Genomic DNA, 26,325 nt, shown 5'->3' on the forward strand with positions numbered 1-26,325 from the left:
CCTGAGCATAGTAGTGCCCGCTCATCACTAGTTACGAGTACCGAGCACCCAAGCATGGTAGTGCCTGCTCATCACTAGTTACAAGTACTGAGCACCCAAGCATGGTAGTGCCCGCTCATCACTAGTTACGAGTACTGAGCACCCGAGCATGGTAGTGCCCGCTCATCACTAGTTACGAGTACTGAGCACCCGAGCATGGTAGTGCCCGCTCATCACTAGTTACAAGTACTGAGCACCCGAGCATGGTAGTGCCCGCTCATCACTAGTTACGAGTACTGAGCACCCGAGCATGGTAGTGCCCGCTCATCACTAGTTACGAGTACTGAGCACCCGAGCATGGTAGTCCCCGCTCATCACTAGTTACGAGTACTGAGCACCCGAGCATGGTAGTGCCTGCTCATCACTAGTTACGAGTACAGAGCACCTGAGCATGGTAGTGCCTGCTCATCACTAGTTACGAGTACCGAGCACCCGAGCATGGTAGTCCCCGCTCATCACTAGTTACGAGTACTGAGCACCTGAGCATGGTAGTGCCCGCTCATCACTAGTTACGAGTACTGAGCACCTGAGCATGGTAGTGCTCGCTCATCACTAGTTACGAGTACCGAGCACCAGAGCATGGTAGTGCCCGCTCATCACTAGTTACCAGTACTGAGAACCCGAGCATGGTAGTGTTCTCTCATCACTAGTTACGAGTACCGAGCACCCGAGCATGGTAGTGCCCGCTCATCACTAGTTACGAGTACCGAGCACCCGAGCATGGTAGTGCTCGCTCATCACTAGTTACGAGTACCCAAGCACTCGAGCATGGTAGTGCCCGCTCATCACTAGTTACATTCTAAATTAACAATCTGACTCTTATCATTAAGATTGAGAAAGCCCAGATTGAGGAGACTGAATACTGCAACCTCTTCCACTTCTTGACATTGATCCTTGAGGACAATGCCCTGCCATATTATTTTCTAAAAGAAGTTTGGAGCTATACACAGGTTCACACTAACCAATAGGAATGGAAATTGGTTTAACTAGTCTTTGGCCCTATCCAACTGCACCCCACCAGGAAACACAGCACTTGGCTATTCAAGCCGTAGGGAGCAATAGATCGAACTATAACTCAATATGGAAAAAGTATCGACCCAATATCACAAGTAAATGTGGTTAATATTGTTAATAATTCATAAATTTACATTCTTTTAGCTTTATATTGATTTCTATTTTTTACAGCCTTGTAGTATAGCTTACATCCCACTCTTGGCTTGACGTGTTAACTCGATAGCATCTGTCAGGTCTGAGAATGGCCGATTAGAAGAGGCTCTGTAGCCATTTTACTGCTATTAAGCAGATGGCAATGCTAAATCCAAATGATGTAGTGCCGATCTCTAGTGGGTTTCATATTTGTATAGCTATTTTTCAAACCATCCAATATAAATCTTCTCAAAAAAACATAAAATGGAAAGTAGACAAACACTTCTGTTCTGCTAGCGAGGTCCATACGGCTTCCATAAATGGGACGTAAATCAATCAAAAGTGGCCGTACGGCAGACTTTACTGACTGTCTGGCGTAGAATATATACGACATTGGATATAATGTTGAAATATGTTAAGCAAACCCTTGTTATCTGGAATTTGACAGATTTAAAGTCTTCCTACAAGATGATATTACAATAAGGATTTTTTTAAAGGGGAATATACAGAGCAAACTACAACGACTCTAAACCCACAAGCATTTAGATGGGTTTTCCAGATAAGAATAGCTAAATTTATGTAGAAAAGTCAAAGTTTATAGGGATGGGTCTGCTATTTTATGGGCAGAGTGTCACAGCCGGGGATAGAAGCTATACCGGCCGTATAATACAATACAAAGGGAAGGTGAAAGGAATGTCCTATCGCTAGGAAAAGGGGAAGTGGTGACCCCTCACAACAACCTGTAGCTCATCCTCACTGCTCTCACCGACCCTATACAGGTTCCGCACCTGTCGCTGAACAGGAATACCTCACCCTAGGCAAACCCTGATCTGGGCCCTAAGTAACTATGGCGGGTGCGAGCGCTTTTCAACACCACTAATACTAAGGGAAACAAAGGGAAACAATACAGGGGACTCAGAAATGCTACCACCTTAGCCCAGGTAGACAGCAAAAGTCAAACTTATCTTAGGAGTAGCTACCACAGAAGTCTCTAGAGCAATAGGAGAAAAACTCTGCACAACACAGCCATGAACAACTATAAACTGCACCCAAAGTATCCCAGGGTGAGGTTTATAAAGGAAGTCAGAGGCCGGCAACTGAGAGAAATAATGCTTTATCTCTATGTAAAGGGGGAATTGGTGACCCCTGACAACAACCTGCAGCTCACCCTCACCAATCCTATACAGGCTCTGCACCTGTCACTGAATATGAATACCTCACCCTAGGCAAACCCTGATCTGGGCCCTAAGTAAGGATGGTGGGTGGGAGTGCTTGTCAACACCACTAATGCTAAGGGAGACAAAGGGAAACAATACAGGGGACATACTACCACCTGAGTCCAGGTATACAGAAAAAGTCAAACTTAACTTAGAAGCAGCTACCACAGAAGTCTCTGGAGCAACAGGAGACAAACTCTGCACAACATAGCCAGGAACAACAATAAACCGCACCCAAACTATTCCAAGGTAAGTTTTATAAAGGAAGTCAGAGGCTGGCAACAGAGAGGAAAAACTGACAACAGGGAACTGTCAGATAACAAAATATGCCACCAATCTCTGGGATTTTCTAACAGTCGCTGCCACAGGATTGTCAGCTGGCCGTGACACTTAAGTGACAACCGTGACACAACCGTGACACAGAGTGAAGAATGGTAATAAAAAGTGCTGTAACCCCCAAGCCCTAACTGAGCGAGACTGTCATTTAGTGCAGGGGATGGTTATGGCTGCCGCTCTCCATATACACTGAACTCTGATGACTCAACTCGTGCCAGCACCACCCACGTGACTGAAACTAGAATGCTCCCGGAAGGATTCTACTTTTTACTTCCCGGCAAAAGGGTTTAATGTGAAGGCATCAGGAAGGTTCAGAATGCTATTCAGCTGCAGATTAACACTATATCTGCAGGTTAATAGCATTTTTAAACGTTACAGGTTCCCTTTAAAAGAGTTGTCCACTTTTTGGGGCAATTTCTTTTCTTTAAATGCATGTAATTGGGGTAAAAATAATTTTAGCAATTGGGTTTCATTACAAATTTTGTAAAATTTGGCCTTTACAGACGCTTTATTTCCGTGCATATTCACCTTTGATGTAGTTTGTGGGTATAACTCTGCTGAGAAAAAAATGGCAGAACGAGCTCTCCGACAGATCCCCAGTTACAGGCCGACCTATTTCTCTTGATAGCGCAGCTTTCCTCACCACACCCCCCTTCTGTTCCTACAGGGGCTGCTGGTTGAGGAGCAGTGACTGATCCATCAGCCTCCTCAGCTCACCAGCCAAAAAGTGAGCTCTAGAGTATCAAGCTGCGTTCACACCACCGTATAACACAGACGAGACCTATACGATGTTCTAGTAGATGGCACTCAGATCAAAATACCGGACTGCACTCAGATGTCATCCAAGTGCCATCCACAGTAAAGGACACTTGTTTCAAACACTGCCATAATTAATACAATGCTCTCGGGAGCGAGAATCATCGCTGGTGTGAGTAATCACTGATACAGGATACAACTTAGGATAAGGCTACCTTCACATGACCGTTCCGATTTTGCGGTCCACAAAAAACGGTCCTGTTTTTCCATGGATGCATCCATGTGGCATCCGTGTGACAACCACATCTGTCCCGTTTCGTTCAGTATACGGTCCGTGTGACTTCCGTTTGTTTTGTGGACCGCAAAAAAAAACCGGAGGGAGAATAACATGCAGTCCAGGGTATCTGGCCAGATGCTGGTCCCCATAACAGGTCTACGGGAAACAGAATCTGGGGCAAAGGGGTAGGAGCAAGCGCTACATACTCACCGATCTTTGGCACAGCTGTCACACTGCTCCCGCAAATCAAAAAAGTCAGTGGAGTCTCTGTTAGGAGTCTCGACTCAGAAACTAGCCAGATATCTCTCCGGGAAGGACCTAGCCAAGGAGTGGCTCTTTTTAGGAGACCACCATAACCACCATATTAAGTGGCCCTTTTAGTCAATATCCAACTCTTTGACAAGTTTAAAGATATGACAAGGGAAATACCAAGGCCAGGTATCCATCCACAATCATCTGTTTCGGGGTATTGCCCCTCAACACTGCTCCCGCAGCAGCTCTTAGTTCTTACCGAGCCAGCCGCTCATTAGGCTCATACATATTCACTCCTCCTCCCGTCTGTGATTGGTTACAGTCAGATGTACCCCCACGCTGAGTGACAGCTGTCTTAATGCAACCAATTACAGCCACCAGTGGGCGGGTCTATATCGTACAGTACAATAAATAAATAATTAACAAAACAGTGCGCGGTCCCCCCAATTTTGATACCAGCCAAGATAAAGCCTCACAGTTGCTGGCTGGTATTATCAGGCTGGAGAGACCAACGTCATTAGGAACCCCCCCAGCCTAAAAATATCAGCCAGCAGCCGACCGGAATTTCCGCATCTATTAGATGCAACAGTCCAGGGACTTTACCTGGCTCATCCCGAATGCTCTGGTGCAGTGACAAACGGGGTAATATATGGGGTTAATAACAGCTGTGTATTATCACCTGGCATCAAGCTCTAGGGTTAGTGATGTCACGGCGTCTATCAGATACCCGACATCACTAATGCAGTCAGTAATAAAAAAAATAGGCAACAAACACATTTTTATGTGAAAAAACATTCCCCAACACATTCCCTCTTTCACCAATTTATTGGAAAGTAAAAACAAATCCGGGTCCGACGTAATCCAACAAGGGGGTCCCATGACGATGAGCTAACATCATGAGGTCAGCCCAGGTCACTGCAGGGCATTACCAGTGCTGACTTCAGGAGGTTAGCTAGATACATTACCTGCGGTGATGGAAGCCACTGCACTCCTGACGTCAGCGCTCGTCACTGAGTTCAATGACAGCCATATTCACAAGCGAAGTATAGTAAGTGGCCTGTAATGTCACCGCTAGTCACAACCACAAGCCGCCCGTGAGAGGTAATGTGAGATCGTGGCGGGCATAGATGTCAGTGACAAGCGCTGACATCAGGAGTACCGAACTTCATCACCGCATGGAATGAACTTTACTAACCTCCTGACGGCAATGCTCATCATCCCCGCAGCTGCTCACACACTGCAGAGCGGGCAGCCGCGGGGCTGGCAAGGTGCGGGACACAGACTGCACGGGCACCCGACGGAAGTCACATGGAAGTGCTTTCAATGCCGCTTCCGGGGATTTTGCGGACCCATTGACTTGTATGCGTCATGGTCCGTTATTACGGAACAGAATAGGACATGTTCCATAATAACGGAACGGACACACTGCATCCGATCTGTTTTTTTTTGTAGGATCGGATGCACATGGAAGTGCTACCATGTGCATCCGATCCTACACAAAAGACATTAAAAAGATGGTCCTGTCAGTAGGTCCGCAAAAAAACAGGAACTGACCAGGACAAACGGAACGGTCATCTGAATGAGCCCTAAGTAATGTAATGTATGTACACAGTGACTCCACCAGCAGAATAGTGAGTACCGCTCTGGAGTATAATACAGGATGTAACTCAGGAACTCAGGATCAGTAATGTAATGTATATACACAGTGACTGCACCAGCAGAATAGTGAGTGCAGCTCTGGAGTATAATACAGGATGTAACTCAGGATCAGTAATGTAATGTATGTACACAGTGACTCCACCAGCAGAATAGTGAGTGCTGCTCTGGAGTATAATACAGGAGGTAACTCAGGATCAGTAATGTATGCACACAGTGACTGCACCAGCAGAATAGTGAGTGCAGCTCTGGAGTATAATACAGGAGGTAACTCAGGATCAGTAATGTATGTACACAGTGACTGCACCAGCAGAATAGTGAGTGCCGCTCTGGAGTATAATACAGGATGTAACTCAGGATCAGTAATGTAATGTATGTACACAGTGACTCCACCAGCAGAATAGTGAGTGCCGCTCTGGAGTATAATACAGGAGGTAACTCAGGATCAGTACAGGATCAGTAATGTAATGTATGTACACAGTGACAGCACTAGCAGAATAGTGAGCGCAGCTCTGGAGTATAATACAGGAGGTAACTCAGGGACAGTAATGTAATGTATGTACACAGTGACTGCACCAGCAGAATAGTGAGTGCAGCTCTGGAGTATAATACAGGAGGTAACTCAGGATCAGTAATGTAATGTATGTACACAGTGACTGCACCAGCAGAATAGTGAGTGCAGCTCTGGAGTATAATACAGGAGGTAACTCAGGATCAGTAATGTATGTACACAGTGACTGCACCAGCAGAATAGTGAGTGCAGCTCTGGGGTATAATACAGGAGGTAACTCAGGATCAGTAATGTAATGTATGTACACAGTGACTGCACCAGCAGAATAGTGAGTGCAGCTCTGGGGTATAATACAGGAGGTAACTCAGGATCAGTACAGGATCAGTAATGTAATGTATGCACACAGTGACTGCACCAGCAGAATAGTGAGTGCAGCTCTGCAGTATAATACAGGAGGTAACTCAGGATCAGTACAGGATCAGTAATGTAATGTATGTACACAGTGACCGCACCAGCAGAATAGTGAGTGCAGCTCTTGAGTGTAAAACCGAATGTAACTTTGTTTTAGCATACAATATTTCTAAAATATTTAGCAAATTACCGTAAGTTCTACATACATATTCTAGTCTTGATACTTAGCTAAGAATCTATTCATCCGCAAAAGAGCTATGAATAGACTTTTGGGAATTATGCAGTTATATGTAGATATTAGTGATGAGTGAGCACTACCATGCTCGGGTGCCTGGTACTCATTAAGAGCAGTTGGATGGGTGTGACTCGAGCACCCGAGTATAATGGAAGTCAATGGTGAATTCGAGGCTTTTTCCGTAGACTCTTCAGGAAAAATGTTTGAGTCCCCCATTGACTTCCATTATATTTGGTACAAGAGTTGTGCCCATCCGAGCATCCAACTGCTCTTAACGAGTACCGAGCACCCGAGCATGGTAGTGCCCGCTCATTACTAGTAGATATGTATTTCAAATAAAGAAAAAACAATGATGATTATGAAATCCTTTCTACAATAAAGACCATGAATGCTAAGCTCCACCCCCTTGGCTAAGCCCCAACCTAGATAAAACATTTCTCCTAGACATTTTGTAACAGAGATATGACATATTCTTTCCCAGGGTGCGTCACGGCCTGTCAATCGCTAATGTCTCACCCATCTTATTTTACAACATTCACACAACACATCAGTCAAAAACGGCATAAAAAGGTCATTGATATGGTATGAGGCCTAAATGCCATAATTAAAAAAAAATCTTTAGTATTATTATGTAAATACATTGATAAATTTACCCCATTATTTAAAAAAAAAAAAAATATTTTAAAAGAGTCTACTGAAAAATAGACATTTTTTTCAAGCATTTTATGTTTTTTGGGTATACAAATGTAAAAAAAAAAATAAATAGAAACAAGGATCAAAGTAGAACAAACTGGAGTTTCTTAAAAGTAATTTCATAGTACCTGTATATGGACTGTATGATGTCAGTAATCTTCTCATAAACTCGTGCCTCTGTAAGTGTCATGACTATGTCCCACCCGGAGGAGACCTCGGGCAACTCTCGTATCAGAAGGTCACAACAATTTGCAGCTGGCAGATCCACTGCTGTTACTTGAATACCATTTTTACGCTAGTAGTTCTGTAAGGGTTAAGCAGCACCGTTTCCTTCCTGGCTGCTGGCTGTAGCTCTCAATCTCAGGTGCGGCTCTTTGGGATCCCTCCACTTCACTATCTAAGGTCATGTGCCTGATTAGTTGATGCCTGTGATAGAAACTGTTTCCACATTTTTATGTGGTCCACTTTGGAGGGAGTTTGCTCTTGTAGAAGTTTGTCTTGTTGTGTGCAGCTGTGGTGTTAGCTGCTTAATAGCTGCTCGGACTGTTTTCTCTTTTCATATCTAGTTACCCTGTTTTCCTACCCTTGTGTTTCTGTATTGTAGAGGCGAGACTAGTGATCTCATGGGCCTGCTCACTAGCCAGGGTGAGTTTAGGGCAAACGCGGGCTAAGGAGTGTGGTGGGCGACAGGGTAAAATAACCCATATAGAGATACAAGGGAGTGCAGGGTTTAGCCACAGGTGAGTGCAGATGGTGACCCTGCTCCCTTCCCTTTCCCTAGCACCAGGGATCTCCGTTGTATCGTGACCTCTCTGAACCCTGTATGTAGTGACACCTACTGGGGGATGTTTGGTATCTGTTTAACCCTGTGTTAGTCACGGCCATGACAGTAAGGCAATGGACTGCAGCAGGAGCTCTCCCCCACTGCTCTAACTACAATTGGGATCAAGGGTCAATCTTGTCCCTCTTTTTTTCTAGTAGTACTGCAATGGTTAAGCACGCTTTCTTGAACTGGCTGCTGGCTGTAGTTTTCAGTCTCAGGTGCGGCTCTTTGGGATCACTCCCCATCACTATTTAAGGTCATGTGCATGATCAGCTGATGCCGGTGATAGAAACTGTTTCCTCATTTCAATATGCTCCACTTTGAAAGGAGCCAGCTCAGGAAGAAGTTTGTCGTGTTCTGTGCAGCTGTGGTGTTTGTTGCACTGAAGCTGGCTGGAGTCTTTTTCCTTTTCATGTCTACTTCCCCTGACTTTTTTTGTACTCTTGTGTTTCTGCATTGTAGAGGTAACACTAGTGCTCTCGTTGGCCTGCTCACTAGGGAGTGCAGGGTTCAGCTGCAGGTGTATGGAGGTGGTCAGCCAGCTCCCTTCAGTCTTCCTAGTGCCGGGGACCTCTATGTGTATCCTGTGTGTAGTGACACCTACTGGGGGGGGTTTGGTATCTGGTTTAACCAAGTTAGTCATAGTAATGACAGTAAGGCAACTGACTACAGCAGGAGCTCTCCCCGACTACTCTAAACACAATAAGGATCAAGGGTCAATCTCCCACCTCTTTTTGCGAGTAGTACTGTAAGGCGGGCTTTGCACACTACGACATCGCAGGTGCGATGTCGGTGGGGTCAAATTGAAAATGACGCACTTCTGGCATCGCATGCGACATCGTAGTGTGTAAAGGCTCGATGATACGATTAACGAGCGCAAAAGCGTCGTAATCGTATCATCGGTGCAGCGTCGGCGTAATCCATAATTATGCTGACACGATAGTCCGATGTTGTTCCTCGCTCCTGTGGCAGCACACATCGCTGTGTGTGAAGCCGCAGGAGCGAGGAACATCTCCTACCGGCGTCACTGCAGCTTCCGTAGGTTATGCGGAAGAAAGGAGGTGGGCGGGATGTTTACATCCTGCTCATCTCCGCCCCTCCGCTCCTATTGGCTGCCTGCCGTGTGACGTCGCAGTGACGCCGCACGACCCACCCCCTTAACAAGGAGGCGGGTCGCCGGCCAGAGCGACGGTCGCAGGACAGGTGAGTCCATGTGAAGCTGCCGTAGCGATAATATTCGCTATGGCAGCTATCACAAGGATATTGCTGCTGCGACGGGGGTGGGGACTATCGCGCTCGGCATCGGCCTGCGATGTCGCAGCGTGCAAAGTACCCCTAAGAATTAAGCACCTTTTCCTGAGTGGCTGCTGGCTGTAGTTTTCAATCTCAGGTGCGGCTCTTTGGGATCACTCCCCTTCACTATATTAATAATAATAATGATAATATTTATTCATTTATATAGCGCTATTGATTCCATAGCGCTTTACATACATTGGCAACACTGTCCCCATTGGGGCTCACAATCTAAATTCCCTATCAGTATATTTTTGGAGTGTGGGAGGAAACCGGAGAAGCCGGAGGAAACCCATGCAAACACGGGGAGAACATACAAACTCCTTGCAGATGTTGTCCTGAGTGGGACTAGAACCCAGGACCCCAGCGCTGCAAGACTGCAGTGCTAACCACTGAGCCACCATGCCGCCCACTATTTATGGTTATGTGCCTGATCAGCTTATACCAATGCTAAAAAATGTTTCCTCATTTCTATGTGGTTCACTTTGGAAGAAGCCAGCTCTGGAAGAAGCTTGTCTTGTTGTGTGCAGCTATGGTGTATCTGCATAATAGCTCTTTGGAGTGTTTTGTTTTTTTCATATCTATATAACCTGTCTGATTTCCTACCCTTGTGTTTCTGTATGTTAGAAGCGAGACTAGCAATCTCGTCAGCCTGCTCACTAGCCAGGGTGAGTTCAAGGCAAATGAGGGCTAAAGAGTGTGGTCAGCGACAGGGTGAAAAAACCTGTATAGGGACGCCAGGGTTCAGCCACAGATGAGTTCAGGTTGTGACCCTGCTCCCGTCTCCCTAGCACCAGGGACCTCCATTGTATTGTGACCACTGTGTACCCTGAGTGTAGTGACACCTGCTGGCCAGTTTTGGTATCTAGTTTAACCCTATTAGTCACGGCCCTGACAGTAATGCAACTGACTGCAGCAGGAATTCTAACTACAAAAGGGCTCAATGGTCAATCTCCTCCCCTTTGGCTAAGCCACAACCTCTGACTTTTTGCATCAGGTTTAGAATGACTAATACTGCAGTTTTCCCATCTTTTCCTTGTGAGATTCACTGTTCTTTTAAATGTTGATTTTTTTTTTTTTTTATCTAATCAAATATGAACCAATTTTAGGTGGAAAAAAATAAAAAGCGCTAACAGTGAGAATCTGTTTTCTAACTCTCGACAGTTTTTTCTTCCAATGAATGCCACAGTTCAATAGCTGAGAAACGTCCCAGGAGCACCAGAGCTATAAGGGAAAGTGCTCGGAAAGCAGGTTGGAATATGTTCTCATTATGATAATGAACGTCAATGCTCGCGGAGAAACAGTTATTGAAAACAAATACCTCCATAACCCGAAACCGCACACTCATCAAAAAACACCAGAACAGCGCGTCCGCAGCTCCACTCACCTCTGTACGTGTGAATTATAGTTGTTATCGTAAGAATCGTAGCTTTGCTCATCGTATGCCGTTCCGTAGCCATCGTCGTAATCCTAGAATAAAAAATAAATATATATAATATAAAATTAAAGACTTATCATAAAGCTTTATGGCCTCAGTGAAAAATTAAGTGGGTCCACCTAGCAATTATAATATTTGCACTTTTTTTTCCCTTGGGGTCACCGTAGAAAAATGACGAAAAATTAAGTGGGTCCACATAGCAATTATAATATTTGTACCTTTTTTACCCTTGGGGCCACCGTAGGCCATAGGCAGAATAGCCCCGATGTGAACACCGCCTAACTATGCCACGGCATGAAATGTATCAACGCCCCTTGCTTTACTTCACAGCTGAACTTACACAAAAACTGTGTCTGACAAAGGAGTCTTTTTCATTTCCTTCATTCTCCATTCAGATGTAACAACTCCCTGTAGACATCAGGTTTCTTGTTTATTACCGTGACCTTAGTAATACCGCTCTTGGCTCAACTCAAAACAGGAATACAAAAAAAAAAGAAAAAGGAAACATAGCGTGGGAGAGACGGACTAACTTACGCAAAGCTGAAGGAATAAAAAGTTAGCAAATGTTCCGATGCAGAAGACTAGAGATTGTGCTGCTCTTAATATTTATATACTTTGTTTTCTATATTGTTGATTTTTGTAGTTTGTATATGGTTAATCTTTAGGGATGATTGAATACCAAAATATCCGCTTCGACGTATATCTGACGAATAGGTCGCCGCTATTTGCGTATTCGCAAATATTCGACGCCCAATGTAAGTCTATGGGAAACCCGAATAATTTCACGTTGGACCTAACGGCGAGCTGTGGGGACTGAGGAAAAGGTTGAAATGGGATTTTTGTGTCCAGATGGGTACAACTAGGCAGCTGGGGATTGGAATCTGTAGCGCAGAGTGGTCCAATCTTTCTGAGCCCCACCCTGCTGCGAATTGCAGTCCACAGCCGTCCCAGAAAATGGTGTGCTCATAGAAGCGCCATACTCTGGTGCTGTATCTAACTTTGCCAGCAGCCCTGGTGCCGGGTTGCACACTGGGTAATAATGGGGTTAATACCAGCCTTGTTTTACCAGCCGATTATGTATGTATGTATATATATATATATATATATATATATAGTAACTGAGGAAAAGGCTGAAATGGATGGGAAAAGGCTGAAACAGTATAGGTACAGCCTGTAGAAGGTGCCTGACAGCATTTCTGACCCCCCACCCCCCAACCCCCTTCCGATCATTCAAGATGGCAGCGCGCGCACCACCGTGCCGCCAGCATTCACCTTCTTCCTCTGCCATGACACATACAACAGAAAACTCCTCCCCGGGTCCAGCTAAGTCACCCTCCCATACTCCCCCGGAGTTCCCCGGTGTCTCTGTACATGGTGCAGCGTTGATCCCCCGTGATCCCTCCTCCTTCACAATAAACGCTGGCCGCATGAGCAGAGAACGGCTGTGAGCTCAGCTTCCTTCTTTGATAATGGCTGAGCTGGAATCATGCCTAATCTCTCTCTCTCTTTCCCTTTACACTGCAGCTCTGCTCATTCACGTTTCCTTTCTCATGCTTTACACTGCAGCTCTGCTCATTCACGTTTCCTTTCCCATGCTTTACACTGCAGCTCTGCTCATTCACGTTTCCTTTCCCATACTTTACACTGCAGCTCTGCTCATTCACGTTTCCTTTCCCATGATTTACACTGCAGCTCTGCTCGTTCAAGTCTCTTTCCCATGCTTTACACTGCAGCTCTGCTCATTCACATTCCCTTCCTCATACTTTACACTGCATGTGCGTTTCAAAAAGCATCCAAAACGCTGCATTTTGGATGCATTTTGAATGCATTTTGAATGCATTTTGACAGTGCTGTCCCACTCGGCTCTGCTACAACTGTGTGCCACAGCCTGATTTGCGATCACAGGTAAAGGACTCACTGGTGACCGCAAATTGCCTGAGTGACTGAAGTGAGCCGCATGATCAGTGATGCAGTCACTCAAGTTACCCGCGGCCAGCTGCAGTCCTCCACCTGAGAGCAGTGGCCACGGGTAACATGAGTGACGTCACCGCTGATAATGTGACTCACTTCAGTTGCTCCGCTCCTGTCAGCTTCATGTAGCAGAGCTGGATGCGTCATGTGACCTCGTGTGGATTATGCCGGACCTGGATGGGGTATTTGGGGATTTTAATAAAGTGGTGAAAGAGGGTGTTTTTTTTCGGCTTTTATTCCAAATAAAGGATTTTTCGGGTGTATGTGCTTATTTACTTTCACTTACAGATTAATCATGGGGGTGTCTCATAGACGCCTGCCATGATTAACCTATGACTTAGTGGCAACTATGGGCTTGCCATTAACTCCTTATTACCCCGATTGCCAACTCACCAGGGCAAGATGGGATAAGCCAGGTAGAGTCCCGGGACTGTTGAATCTAATGGATGCGGCAAATCCGAGGGGCTGTTGGCTGATATTTTTAAGCTGGGGGGCTCCCAATAACTTGGGGCTCCCCATGCTGAGAATCCCAGCCTTCGGCCGTGTGGCTGATTTATTTATTTATTTATTTATTTTACTACACTACATAGACCTGCCCACGGGTGCCTGTGATTGGTTGCAGTGAGACAGCTATCACTCAGTGTGGGGGCTCATCTGAATGCAACCAATCATAGGCGCCGGTGAGCGGGGGGAGCAGTGAATATGAGAGGGAATAAGATGCGGCCGGCATTTTCAAAAGCTGGAGAAGCCGCCAGAGCAGTGTGACCGCTGTGCAGCACCACGCCGGTGATCGGTGAGTATGAAAGAAAGAGGGAGAGACAAACTGACCGACAGAGAGAGAGAGAGAGAGAGAGAGAGGGAGACCGACCGACCAAAATGGTAGCTGGCTTATATAGCCCCTATGATCCTGTGCGGCAAAGCCAATCACAGTAACTCCACAACAAAGATGGCTGCGGTGTTACTGTGAGGGCAAGCAACATCAGATGTGTTCATTGGCTGGAAAAAAGGCGCCAGGAAGTCAGAAATGAAAATGAAAGCATCGGAGCGGATACTGTTTTATTCGTCGGATAGCCAATAGTGCGAATACCCCATTATCCGTCGGATACCGAAAAGTGGCGAATAGATTCTCTCATCCCTATTAACTTTCATAAAAGGGATTGGAAGGAATTAAAAAGAAGAATAAAGAAAATACAAACGGCTAAAAAAAAACAGAACAATTTTGCCATTGTTTGGTCCCCAAACATGATGGTCTGCCATGTGGGCAAACCGGCAAAATTACTAAAATGGAGAACTCATCGCGAAGACAAGTTATTTACAAATTTACTCACTACTAAAAATAAAAAAAGATAGTACTATAGGTACTATAGAATATATACTAGAAATATACACTATATATATATACATACAGTATAGACCAAAAGTTTGGACACACCTTCTCAACTCTAGAACAACTGTTAAGAGGAGACTTTGTGCAGCAGGTCTTCATGGTAAAATAGCTGCTAGGAAACCACTGCTAAGGACATGCAACAAGCAGAAGAGACTTGTTTGGGCTAAAGAACACAAGAAATGGATATTAGACCAGTGGAAATCTGTGCTTTGGTCTGATGAGTCCAAATTGGAGGTCTTTGGATCCAACCACCATGTCTTTGTAGAAAAGGTGAACGGATGGACTCTACATGGCTGGTTCCCACCGTGAAGCATGGAGGAGGAGGCGTGATGGTGTGGGGGTGGTTTGCTGGTGACACTGTTGGGGATTTATTCAAAATTGAAGGCATACTGAACCAGCATGGCTACCACAGCATCTTGCAGCGGCGTGCTATTCCATCCCGTTTGCGTTTAGTTGGACCATCATTGATTTTTCAACAGGACAATGACCCCAAACACACCTCAAGGCTGTGTAAGGGCTATTTGACTAAGAAGGAGAGTGATGGGGTGCTACGCCAGATGACCTGGTCTCCACAGTCACCAGACCTGAACCCAATCGAGATGGTTTGGAGTGAGCTGGACCGCAGAGTGAAGGCAAAAGGGCCAACAAGTGCTAAGTATCTCTGAGAACTTCTTCAAGACTGTTGGAAGACCATTTCCGGTGACTACCTCTTGAAGCTCATCAAGAGAGTGCCAAGAGTGTGCAAAGCAGTAATCAAAGCAAAAGGTGGCTACTTTGAAGAACATAGAATATAAGACATATTTTCAGTTGTTTCACACTTTTTTGTTAAGTATTTCATTCCACATGTGTTAATTCATAGTTTTGATGCCTTCAACGCGAATCTACAATTTTTTAGAGTCCTGAAAATAAAGAAAACTCTTTGAATGAGAAGGTGTGTCCAAACGTTTGGTCTGTACTGGATATATATATATATATATATATATATATATATATATATATATATATATATATATATATATATATATATCTACAAGGTAGAGATGAACAGGTCGCACTCCAATGGTCAAATAAAGAATTTCTTTTATTCCACGATCACATCAGGGTACAGGTAGTGAGGGAGGATGAGGGTGTGCCACGTCGGACGTGGCACACCCTCATCCTCCCTCACTACCTGTACCCTGATGTGATCGTGGAATAAAAGAAATTCTTTATTTGACCATTGGAGTGCGACCTGTTCATCTCTACCTTGTGGATCTTGTATCGTCTTTGCTTTGGGACACGCACCCAGGTCTCCACCTGCACGGAAGCGCAGCTTTGTCAGCCTCAAAGGGGATCAGCGGTGCCCGGTATCCTCCACCCAGCTTTATATATATATATCTATCTATCTATCCAGTACAGACCAAAAGTTTGAACGAATGAATGAACGAAAGTCACGAACAGGATCTTACCGTTCTGCCGGCTGGTAGAAGTGCGCCTTGTGCCCTGCCGGCGGTGTCCGGCCGAAAAATTTCAGAATCCGCCATCTTGGGCGCGAAGATTTTCCCGCTCGAGTATCTTCTCGAGCAGTGGAGGCGCGAAAGCCGAAGCCCCGCCCCTGAAGAGGAGGTGCCGAGAAAAGACCAAGGGGGCGGTAACAAGATGTCTGCGCCCGACGAAGCCGCTGGAGGAGCGGCAGTCGCAGCCGCAGCGGCACCCGTGGATGGAAATGGGCCAGCCCGTGCTCCGGTCGCACGAGCAGGGGAGGCTGTGGCCCCCGCCATTGCTCAGGTGATGCCGTTCTCCTTGCCCTATGTGCCCGGAGCTACCTGGCTGCTGCAGTACGACGGGAAACCTGATGCTTTACAGGTCTTCCGGAAGAAGCTTATTGCGGTCCTTGAACTGTATCCTCTGACCGATAAGCAACGTGCAGTGGTAGTGCTGGGGCAGCTAAGCGGCGTGGCTGAGCAGGAGATGGAGACCTGGACCGAGGGGGACCGGTCCTCCATGGCCACTATCTTTGAAAAGCTTCAGATTGCCTTCGAGACCCGCACCGAAGCCGAGCTACGGATGCAGTTTTACCAATGTTGACAGCGTCCTGCAGATAGTATTAGAGACTATGCCTTGCGCCTGCAAACTTCCCTCCGTACGCTGAAGCGGGTGGATACCATTAACGATGCGGACAGCAACAAAATGTTAGTCGAGCAGTTCGTGCAGGGGTGAGATCCCCGGAAGACCGCAAGCAGCTCCGGCTGTGGGCCCTAGAACACCCTAACGTGGACTTTGCTGTGCTGAAAGAACGGGCCATCAAAGCTCTGTAGCCCCCAGCGTCCGATGTCCATGAAGCGGCCCCATGGCCAGCTGAGACGGCTCCCATCTTGGTAGCCCCTCCTCTCCCAGCTCCCTCGGCCCCTGCAGCCCCTGGCGGAATGATGGAGGAGCTGGCTGCCCAGGTCCGTCGCATGGATGGAAACCTCGCCAAGATCCTCGCCGACGAGATCCAAGCCCCCGGGGAGGATGCAGCTCGCCGACAGCCCAGAGGACGTCCCCTGGATGCAGCGGAGAAGGGCCAATGACTCACGGTATGGACCTCCAATTTGTTCCAGGTGCAGCAAGCCCGGCTACTACTCCCGACGGTGTTTGTTAAACGAGCAACCCCTGGGGCCAAGGGCCAATTCTCAGGAGTAGAACCCAGTGGCCCCCCAGACTGGCGGGATCGGTACATTGGAGCCCGTCCCATCATCCCTCTGGCAGTAGACGGCATCCCGCTGATGGCACTCCTGGACACTGGATCCCAGGTAACCACGATACCATACACACTGTATCAGCGGTATTGGGGGGATGATTAACTTGCCCCTCCGGACGGTAGCATGACACTGATCGCAGCTGATGGACTCCCATTGACCCAAGTGGGATACAAACAAGTGGCCATGACCGTGGGACGGGCTGAACTGCAGCACCAGGGAATGATTGTGATAATGAATGAACCCAGCGACCATAACCCGAAGGTAGTGCTAGGGACTAATGTGATGGAGCACTGCATGAGTGAGGTGCTGACCCTACTGCAGCAGCTGGCCGCCACCGCAGTAGGAGGCCGACAGAGGGCTGTGCAGCATGAGTTCCGGGCCTTGATGTATCGGCAGCGAGTGAACTCAACAGGAGGGGAGATTGGGGGAGTGAGAGTGATGGATGCGGCCCCTTTGATTGTGCCTCCCAGGAGTGAAATGATGATTTGGTGCAGGGCAGTGGTAGGTCCCCAGGGGCGTGATTACCCAGCCATGGTAGAGCCCATGTCCTCCGAACACTGGCCCACAGTCATGGCCGCCCGAGGGGTAGTAGACGTTAAGAAGGGGAGAGTGCCCGTAAGGGTGTTAAACTGTGGGGAGGAGGAGATCAGGCTTCCCCGGTACGCTACCCTTGCCAAGCTGCTTACCCTAGACCCCCACACCATCCAGGAGGCCGTTCCCCCGACCTCACCGCCTTCTGCCAGTCACTACACACCCCCTGAACGGTTAGATGAGTGGTGTCAAGAGTTACATGTAGGCACTGATGTTACCCCCACACATCACAAAGAAGGGGTATACCGGGTGGTACAGGAGTACGAGCAGGTTTTCAGCAAACATTCACTAGATTTTGGGCGGATTAAAGGGGTCCAAAACCACATCCCCACCGGCGAGCATCCCCCCATTAAAGAGAGATACAGACCTATCCCACCTGCACACTACCAATGCGCCAAAGACATGTTGAGGAACATGAAGGAGGCGGGGGTTATTCGGGATAGCTGCAGTCCCTGGGCCCCCCCCGCTGGTGCTGGTAAAGAAAAAGGATGGCACCATGAGGATGTGTGTGGATTACCGGAAGATTAACCAGATAACGCATAAAGATGCCTATCCTCTGCCCCGTATTGAAGAGTCACTGGCCGCACTGAGAACCGCTAACTACTTCTCTACCCTGGACCTCACCAGTGGGTACTGGCAGGTGGCCGTGGCGCCCGAGGACCGCGAGAAGACTGCCTTCGCTACACCCATGGGACTCTGTGAATTCAACAGCATGCCCTTCGGGCTGTGCAACCCCCCTGGAACCTTCCAACGGCTGATGGAATGCTGTCTGGGACATCTGAATTTTGAGACTGTCTTGCTGTACCTGGACGATGTAATTGTATACTCACAGACGTATGAAGCCCACCTGGAGCACCTAGCTGAGGTGTTCGTGTCCCTTGCCAAGTACGGGATGAAATTGAAGCCCTCCAAGTGCCATCTATTGAAGCCCAGGGTGCAGTACCTCGGACATGTGGTGGGCGCGGAAGGCGCTGCCCCAGACCCCGAAAAGATCACTGCCATTCAGGACTGGCCGAGGCCGAGCACGGTGAGAGAGGTGAGACAGTTCCTGGGTCTGGTGGACTACTATCGCCGCTTCATTAAGGGATACACGAAGATGGCTGCCCCCATGCAAGACCTCCTCGTGGGACAGACCAAGGGTGGCAGGTCCCCTGGAACCCCGTTGGCGTGGGAAGAAAAGCATGAAGAGTCCTTCCGTCAGCTGAAGACGGCCTTGACCGGGGAAGAAATCCTGGCGTACCCCGACTACAGTCTCCCATTCTTCCTCTGCACCGATGCTAGTAATGTAGGATTGGGAGCAGTCTTATCACAGGTCCAGGACGGAAGGGAGAAGGTGATCGCCTATGCTAGCCGGAAACTCCGACCTACAGAAAGGAACCCTGAGAACTACAGCTCTTTCAAGCTGAGCTCTTAGCACTGGTGTGGGCCATCACCGAGCGATTCCGCCATTACCTAGCGGCAGCCAAGTTCACTGCTTATACGGACAATAACCCGCTAACCCATCTGGATACAGCTAAGCTGGGTGCATTGGAGCAGCGGTGGGTGTCCAGGTTGGCTAACTATGACTTCACCATCAAGTACCGAGCCGGCCGAAAAAATGCTAACGCAGATGCATTCTCCCGGATGCCCCACCTGTTGGGAGAGGGGCCGGACGATGATGACCTCGAAAAAATCGAGTTGCCTGCGTTCCACCGGCCGCCAGCCGAGAAGTTGCATGTCCAGCAACAACAAGTGAACTTGGATCCGCTGCCCAGCCAAGGGTGGCAAGAAGCCCAGGACCAAGCACCTGCTGTCTGCTTGGTCAAGACCCTGGTGGAACAAGGCTCTGCCGGAATAGACCCTGCCGCCCCCGCCGAGGCCCAACGATTGTGGAGAGAACGAGCCTGGCTGTACCTGCACCAGGGGAAGCTGTATCGGGAATTGATCAACCCGAAGACCCATGAAAAGGTTCACCAGCTGGTGGTTCCCCAGGCTAACGTGCCCACTGTTCTGCAAGCATACCATGACGGTGCCGGGCAAGCTGTTCCTGATGCCACTGTCAGTCGGAGCTACTCAATTATGGAGCTTCTTAACACAACTCTGTCAACTGTATTGTGGCCATGACTGGGTACTCTGTATCTGCCCCCTATTCAAATCAATGGTGGGGGTGGATGTGCAGTACCTGATTGCAGCATCTATTCTGTTGATGGGGCTGTACCATGCTGCTCCACAACTGAGCAGTTCCGGGCAGTGGCGGCACCAGGAACAACTGATTGTTGGGGTGCCGGGTGTTGCGCTCTCACCGATCAGGCATAGATGACCTATCCTAAGGATAAGCCATCCACATTAAAGTTTTTACAATTTAAACTTTTTTAAAAACCTAAATGCTCCTTTAGGCTACATGTACATTGGGATTACTAGCTGTTGTTCTATGCATGGATTTTGCACCAGCAAAGTAGACAAGATTTTACCATATCTCAGCAACAAACTGCAGGAATCTATATATATAATTGCCTTATTCTGTCTGTCTGTCTGTCTGTCTGTCTGTCTGTCTGTCTGTCTGTCTGTCTGTCTGTCTGTCTTGCTCCAAAATTGTGTCCTTACGGTGACACAAAGCTGATTGGCCGCTGGGCTCGCCATGGCCCCGCCCCCCTGCACGGATTGGCCGCTCCCCTCACCTCGGCTCCGCTCCCCCACGGATTGATCGCTCGCCTCGGCCTGGCCCCGCCCTCCGCATGGATTGCCCACTCGCCTCGGCCCTCCGCACGCATCGCCAGACATAACCTTGCGCTGCTGGGATCGTGACGGAGCCGGTGTACGCTGGTAACCATTATACACATCGGATAACTAAGGTCCCTTGGTTACCCGTTACCAGTGTACACCGGCTCCTTCACGATCCCAGCAGCGCCAGACATAACCTTGCGATGCTGGGATCGTGACGGAGCCGGTGAACGCTGGTAACCATTATACACATCGGGTAACTAAGGTCCCTTAGTTACCCGATGTGTATCATAGCTACCAGCGTACACCGGCTCCCGGTACACATGTGCAGGGAGCCGGCATTATACTCCTCTCCCCCCAGGACTACTCCTCCTATTATAGTCCTCCTAATATACTCCTCTCTGAGTATAATAGGAGAACTATTATAGCATGGGGGATGGAGCACGATGGGGTGCACAGCATGGGGGATGTAGCACGATGGGGGGTGCGCAGCATGGGGGATGTAGCACGATGGGGAGTGCGCAGCGTGGGGGATGGAGCACGATGGGGAGTGCGCAGCATGGAGGATGGAGCACGATGGGGAGTGCGCAGCATGGGGCATGGAGCACGATGGGGAGTGCGCAGCATGGGGGATGGAGCACGATGGGGGGTGCGCAGCATCGGGGATGGAGCACGATGGGGAATGCGCAGCATAGGGGATGGAGCACGATGGGGGGTGCACAGCATGGGGGATGGGGCACGATGGGGGATGCGCAGCATGGGGGATGGAACACGATGGGAGGTGCACACCTCCCCCCAACACACACACACACACACAACACACCACACACACACTGGGAACTTCAAACACCGCCCTACACAGACACCCACACACACAGACAATGCCGCACACACACAACACCCAACACACAAACACCGCGGCATACATAAATATACGCACATACCGCACAACACACACACATTGCACAAAACATACCTCCCCCCAAAACACACCACACCCACACAAACCGCGCAACACACACACACAACGCGACAGACACACAGCGCTCCACAAACAACGCAACACACGCAACACACATACAACACCGCTCTCACCCCCCGCCACACCCAGACAACACCCGGAACATGCACAACCCCTACACAAACACTTGGTAACTACACACAACAACATCTATATATATATATATATATATATATATATATATATATATAACAAAAATCATACATGAACTACACAATACGGAAATTCTAGAATACCCGATGCGTAGAATCGGGCCACCTTCTAGTCTTCTAATAAGGTTCTAATACTTCAAGAAGGAACAGTATCTTCCAAGAGCTTCCTCAAAGACATTTAGAAGTTTCAACTATGGATAACGGGCAAAAAGTCCAAAATGTTGTGGTACAGATGGGTACCTATTAGTGATGAGTGACCACTACAATTCTCTGTACTCATATCGATTAGTAATGAGTGAGCACCACCATGCTCGGTTGCTCAGTACTGAGCAGTTGGTCGCCTGCGATTCAAGTACCAAGTATAATGGAAATCAATAGGTGATTTGAGCAGTTGCTTGGGAAATCTTCCAGAAAAATGGTCAAGTCCCTCATTGACTTCCATTACACTCAGATACTCGAGTCATGCCCATTCGAGCATATAACCGCTAGTTACGAGTACTGAGCAGCCGAGCATGGTTTTGCTCACTCATCACTAGTTACGAGTACAGAGCACCTGAGCATGGTAGTGCCCGCTCATCACTAGTTACGAGTACAGAGCACCTGAGCATGGTAGTGCCCGCTCATCACTAGTTACGAGTACAGAGCACCTGAGCATGGTAGTGCCCGCTCATCACTAGTTACGAGTACCGAGCACCTGAGCATGGTAGTGTCCGCTCATCACTAGTTACGAGTACCTGAGCACCTGAGCATTGTAGTGCTCGCTCATCACTAGTACCAATCAATACCAATGTATCAACCTATCTATAGGTGACACTAGAAGACAAATCAAGAAATGTTTCAAAATTGTAATTATTCAACATTTTTTATCAGATTGTATGTGTGTTGTATGTGTGACGCCCTGGGCAAGCCAGGGGTCACAGGTCACAACACCACACACACCCCACATTCCCTGCAGGAACACCAAGGTCAGAACGCAAATCCTTGTTGCCTTCCTCCAGGGGCTGATGTCCACACCAGGGGGTGGGCCAGGCGGTTGGCTCCGCCCACCGAGGAGTTCACAGCCCTGGAGGCGGGAAAACCAGGCAGTTCAGTTGAGAGTTGAGTTTAGGGAGAGTGAGAGTTAAGAGTGAAGTGGTAGAGGAGCAAGAGAAAGGAGTAAAGAGTAGAAGAGAGAGTGACAGTTTGAAAGCCTGAAGTTGGTCCGGGTGTGTGCCCCGGACTGAGACAGCAAGGTTGGCAGACGGCGGTGACCGTCTGCAGGAGAGGCTACTCGGAGGTTGCCGAAAGGACCGTGGACGGGTGGTGGCCCGGCGGTACCGGAGCGGTATACGAAGAGAAGCCAGCACCAGTGGGAGGGGCCTTTCGGATCCCGGCAAGGCTAGGAGTCGCCGTGAATTTGCCAAATCCGTCAGTGAAGGGGACCTCTGGGTCTCCCAACAACCAAGTCCCGATTGAAGGCAACAGTCCGACCGTTAAGGAGAGACACCGCCACCGCCAGGGCACTAGTTTCTCAGGGCCAGCGCCTGCGGGCAAGAGAGGGGCTCCTCCGGCTCATATCCAAGCTGGGGAGCGGGTTACCGGTGGGAACCCATCGCTACCAAAGAACCGTACTTAGGTGCAGGGAAGTGACCGTCACCGCTAACTGCAGGGAACATCAGCACCGCAGCCGTCCGAGGGACCCGTCCAACCAGCCGTTTGTTTACCGTGAACTGTGTCATCATCCTTTGGCTGAGTGAGTACCTCCGTGCCGTGCGGCACAGCGCTGCCCCTGCGTCCCTGCACCTCCACAGGCCCCATAACCCGCCTGTCCACCATCCTGACCTCCCCATCATCGGGCCCCGGGACTACCAAAACCCCTACCCACGGAGGGGCAAACCAACATCTGGCTGCTCCATATCACCACTCCCGGGATCCCCGTCCAGAGCAGCGGTGGTGTCCACACCATCACCACAACCGTGGGTGGCGTCACGGACAATAAACTATCCCAAAAACCAAACCCCTTTCACTCACGGGCGAGGAGCGCCGCTCGAGTCCCCGGGATCCGGCCCATCGCTCGAGCCACCGAGCAGCAGCAGACCGCAGCAGCAGCGGCAGCCGGACCCGAGCAGTGGGAGTGCACAGCGTCCCCTCCTTCGCCCGCGACATATGATTTACATTTCTGAAATCACAAACACAAGCGAATCCTCCGCTCATAAGACAAGTAAACAAGCTCATCATCTGCATCTATTATAGTCTGTAACCAGTGGTTTCAATATCCCCCGGCATGCCTAATGAGAAGTTACACTGAATGTGAGTCTGCTCCCGAGGTCCCCGATGGTGAGGAAAGTGGAGGCTATTTTAGATCCATAAAAAAGCAAGTAAACAGGATAAATATATCCAACATATCCATACATATCAGAATGTACACCGATGAAAGATAAATGGATGGATGAATGATTGATATATAGATGTCACCCACGATTCCTAGGAGTAAGCAGTAAACTGTAAGACAACCTGGAAAAACTCAACTCTATGGAAGGTAGAAGTGAGCAGGACTATGTTGGACAAAAAAAATATGAAAAAGGAGGAAATAGGCAAAACAGGAATCTTTAGGAGGACAGACTGCAAACGCGTAGCATCCAGAAAGCTGACCACCCTGAGGTAGGACCGTTCTGCAACCACAACACAACTTAAAGACTTTCAAAAAATTAAATCTCTAAGAAATAAGGATTAGGATTATTACAAAAATGAAAAATCAAAATGTAGAACAAGTAAATGAGCAGAACACAGAGTTGGAGACACAGGACGGCCGGGGTCAGATAGTTTGAAGGATCTTCTGCAGGGTAAGTATACCATGACGCACGCCACAATTAGAGATAACCCAGAGAGTCTGCTGACTTTACTACTAAAGATGAAGATAACAGAAAAACCAATGTGTTGTTCTTCACCGGCCAACCCTTGACCTGGCACACCACCCTGTGAAAGCAATATAAATATATATCCAAGTGCGGCATCAATAAGAGCCGGCAGATCACAATTAAAAACCAAGAAGATGACAAGACCAACTCACTGACCATCAACCTGTCCAACAATGGCTCCATCATGGTACAAGCGAATGAGGACAACTTACAGCAATTTGTAGACAGTTTTTCTTATATCAAGCTTACAAAGAATAACAAGCCCCAGCAGCCACCTCTGATGTCCTCACCTCTACAGAGACCTCAAGAGACCCTTGCAGCCCCCAAAACTTCCCAACCCTCATCCGAGACCCTCAGAGAATGTCTATCTCCATTAGAAAGAGAGACTTTGTACATTGTAAGGAAGAGCTTCAAAGGAACCCTGGTGAGAGAAATGCAAAGGACCAAATAATTAACAAGATAAACTGACTTCTGAACACAGGTCAGCTCTGCGGGAAATAAGAGGAGCAATGTGTGAACTGCAGCAAGAAAATGCCCAGACGAGATAAGAGATAGCAAAACTAAAAACACAGACACCTGGACTTCTGAACAAGAATTACGCCAGAGAAACAAGAAGGAATGCAGACAACATGGCCTCCACTGGTCAGGAGGATGGCATGGAAACAAGCAGGACTGCAGGTGCAGAGAACATGACCTCCACTGGTCAGGAGGGCACCATGGAAACAAACAGGATTGCAGACAAAATGACCTCCACTAGTCAGGAGGGCTCCATGGAAACAAGCAGGAGGGCAGACAACATGGCTTCTACTGTTCAGGAGGGCACCATGGAAACAAACAGGAGTGCAGACAACATGGCCTCCACTGGCCAAGAGGGCATTATGGAAACAAGCAGGAGTGCAGACAACATGGCCTCCACTAGACAAGAGGGTGTCCTGGAAACAAAAAGGAGTACAGACAACATAGCCTCAACTGGCCAGGAGGGTGCCATTGAAACGAGGAGTACAGACAACATGACCTGCACTGGTCAGGAGTGCAGATAGCATGGCCTCCTCTGGCCTGGAGGGCACCATGGAAACAAGCAGGAGTGCAGACAACATGACCTCCACTGGTCAGGAGGGCGTCCTGGAAACAAGCAAGAGTGCAGACAACATGGCCTCCACTGGCCAGGAGGGCGTCCTGGAAACAAGCAGAGTGCAGACAACATGGCCTCTACTGGCCAAGAGGGCATCATGGAAACAAGCAATTGTGCAGAATACATCACCTCCACTGGCCAAGAGGGCATCACTGAAACAAGCAGTGGTGCAGAAAACATGACTTCCACTGGCCAGGAGAGCATCGTGGAAACAAGCAGGAGTGCAGACAACATAGCCTCCACTAGCTTGGAGGGCGTCATGGAAACAAGCAGGAGTGCAGACAACATGGCCTCCACTGCCAAGAGGGTGTCATGGAAACAAGCAGGAGTGCAGTCAACATGGCCTCCAATGATCTGGAGGGTGTCATGGAAACAAGCAGAAGTGCAGACAACATGGCCTCCTTTGGTTTTTTGCTTGAAAGTGGAATAGGAGAAAAGACCTATAATGTTATTTAAAGCTCATACACCGAGAACCTCTGCAGTGTGAGTGTGAACAGTAGAAGATCGGTGTATTTCCAGCAGAGCCGCGCAGTCAGACAGGGCTGCAGCCCAAAGGCCGCTTTACATGCTGCGATATCGTGACCGATATCGCTAGCGTGCGTACTGCCCCCATCGGTTGTGCAACATGGGCAAATTGCTGCCCGTGGCGCACAACATTGCGCGGACCC

At 48.5% G+C, this 26,325-nt stretch overlaps 1 protein-coding gene across 1 annotated transcript in view; it reads right to left on the minus strand.

Moving 5' to 3' along the window:
* Positions 1–26,325, minus strand: part of KHDRBS3 (KH RNA binding domain containing, signal transduction associated 3) — a 172,928-nt gene that overhangs the window by 11,099 nt on the left and 135,504 nt on the right. Inside the window, exon 7 of the mRNA XM_075316179.1 lies at positions 11,033–11,115. Coding sequence (XP_075172294.1) covers positions 11,033–11,115 — 83 coding nt within the window. The remainder of the gene's footprint in view (positions 1–11,032; positions 11,116–26,325) is intronic.

This window comes from Anomaloglossus baeobatrachus, chromosome 6, assembly GCF_048569485.1.
Source record: "Anomaloglossus baeobatrachus isolate aAnoBae1 chromosome 6, aAnoBae1.hap1, whole genome shotgun sequence".
NCBI classification, from domain to species: domain Eukaryota; kingdom Metazoa; phylum Chordata; class Amphibia; order Anura; family Aromobatidae; genus Anomaloglossus; species Anomaloglossus baeobatrachus.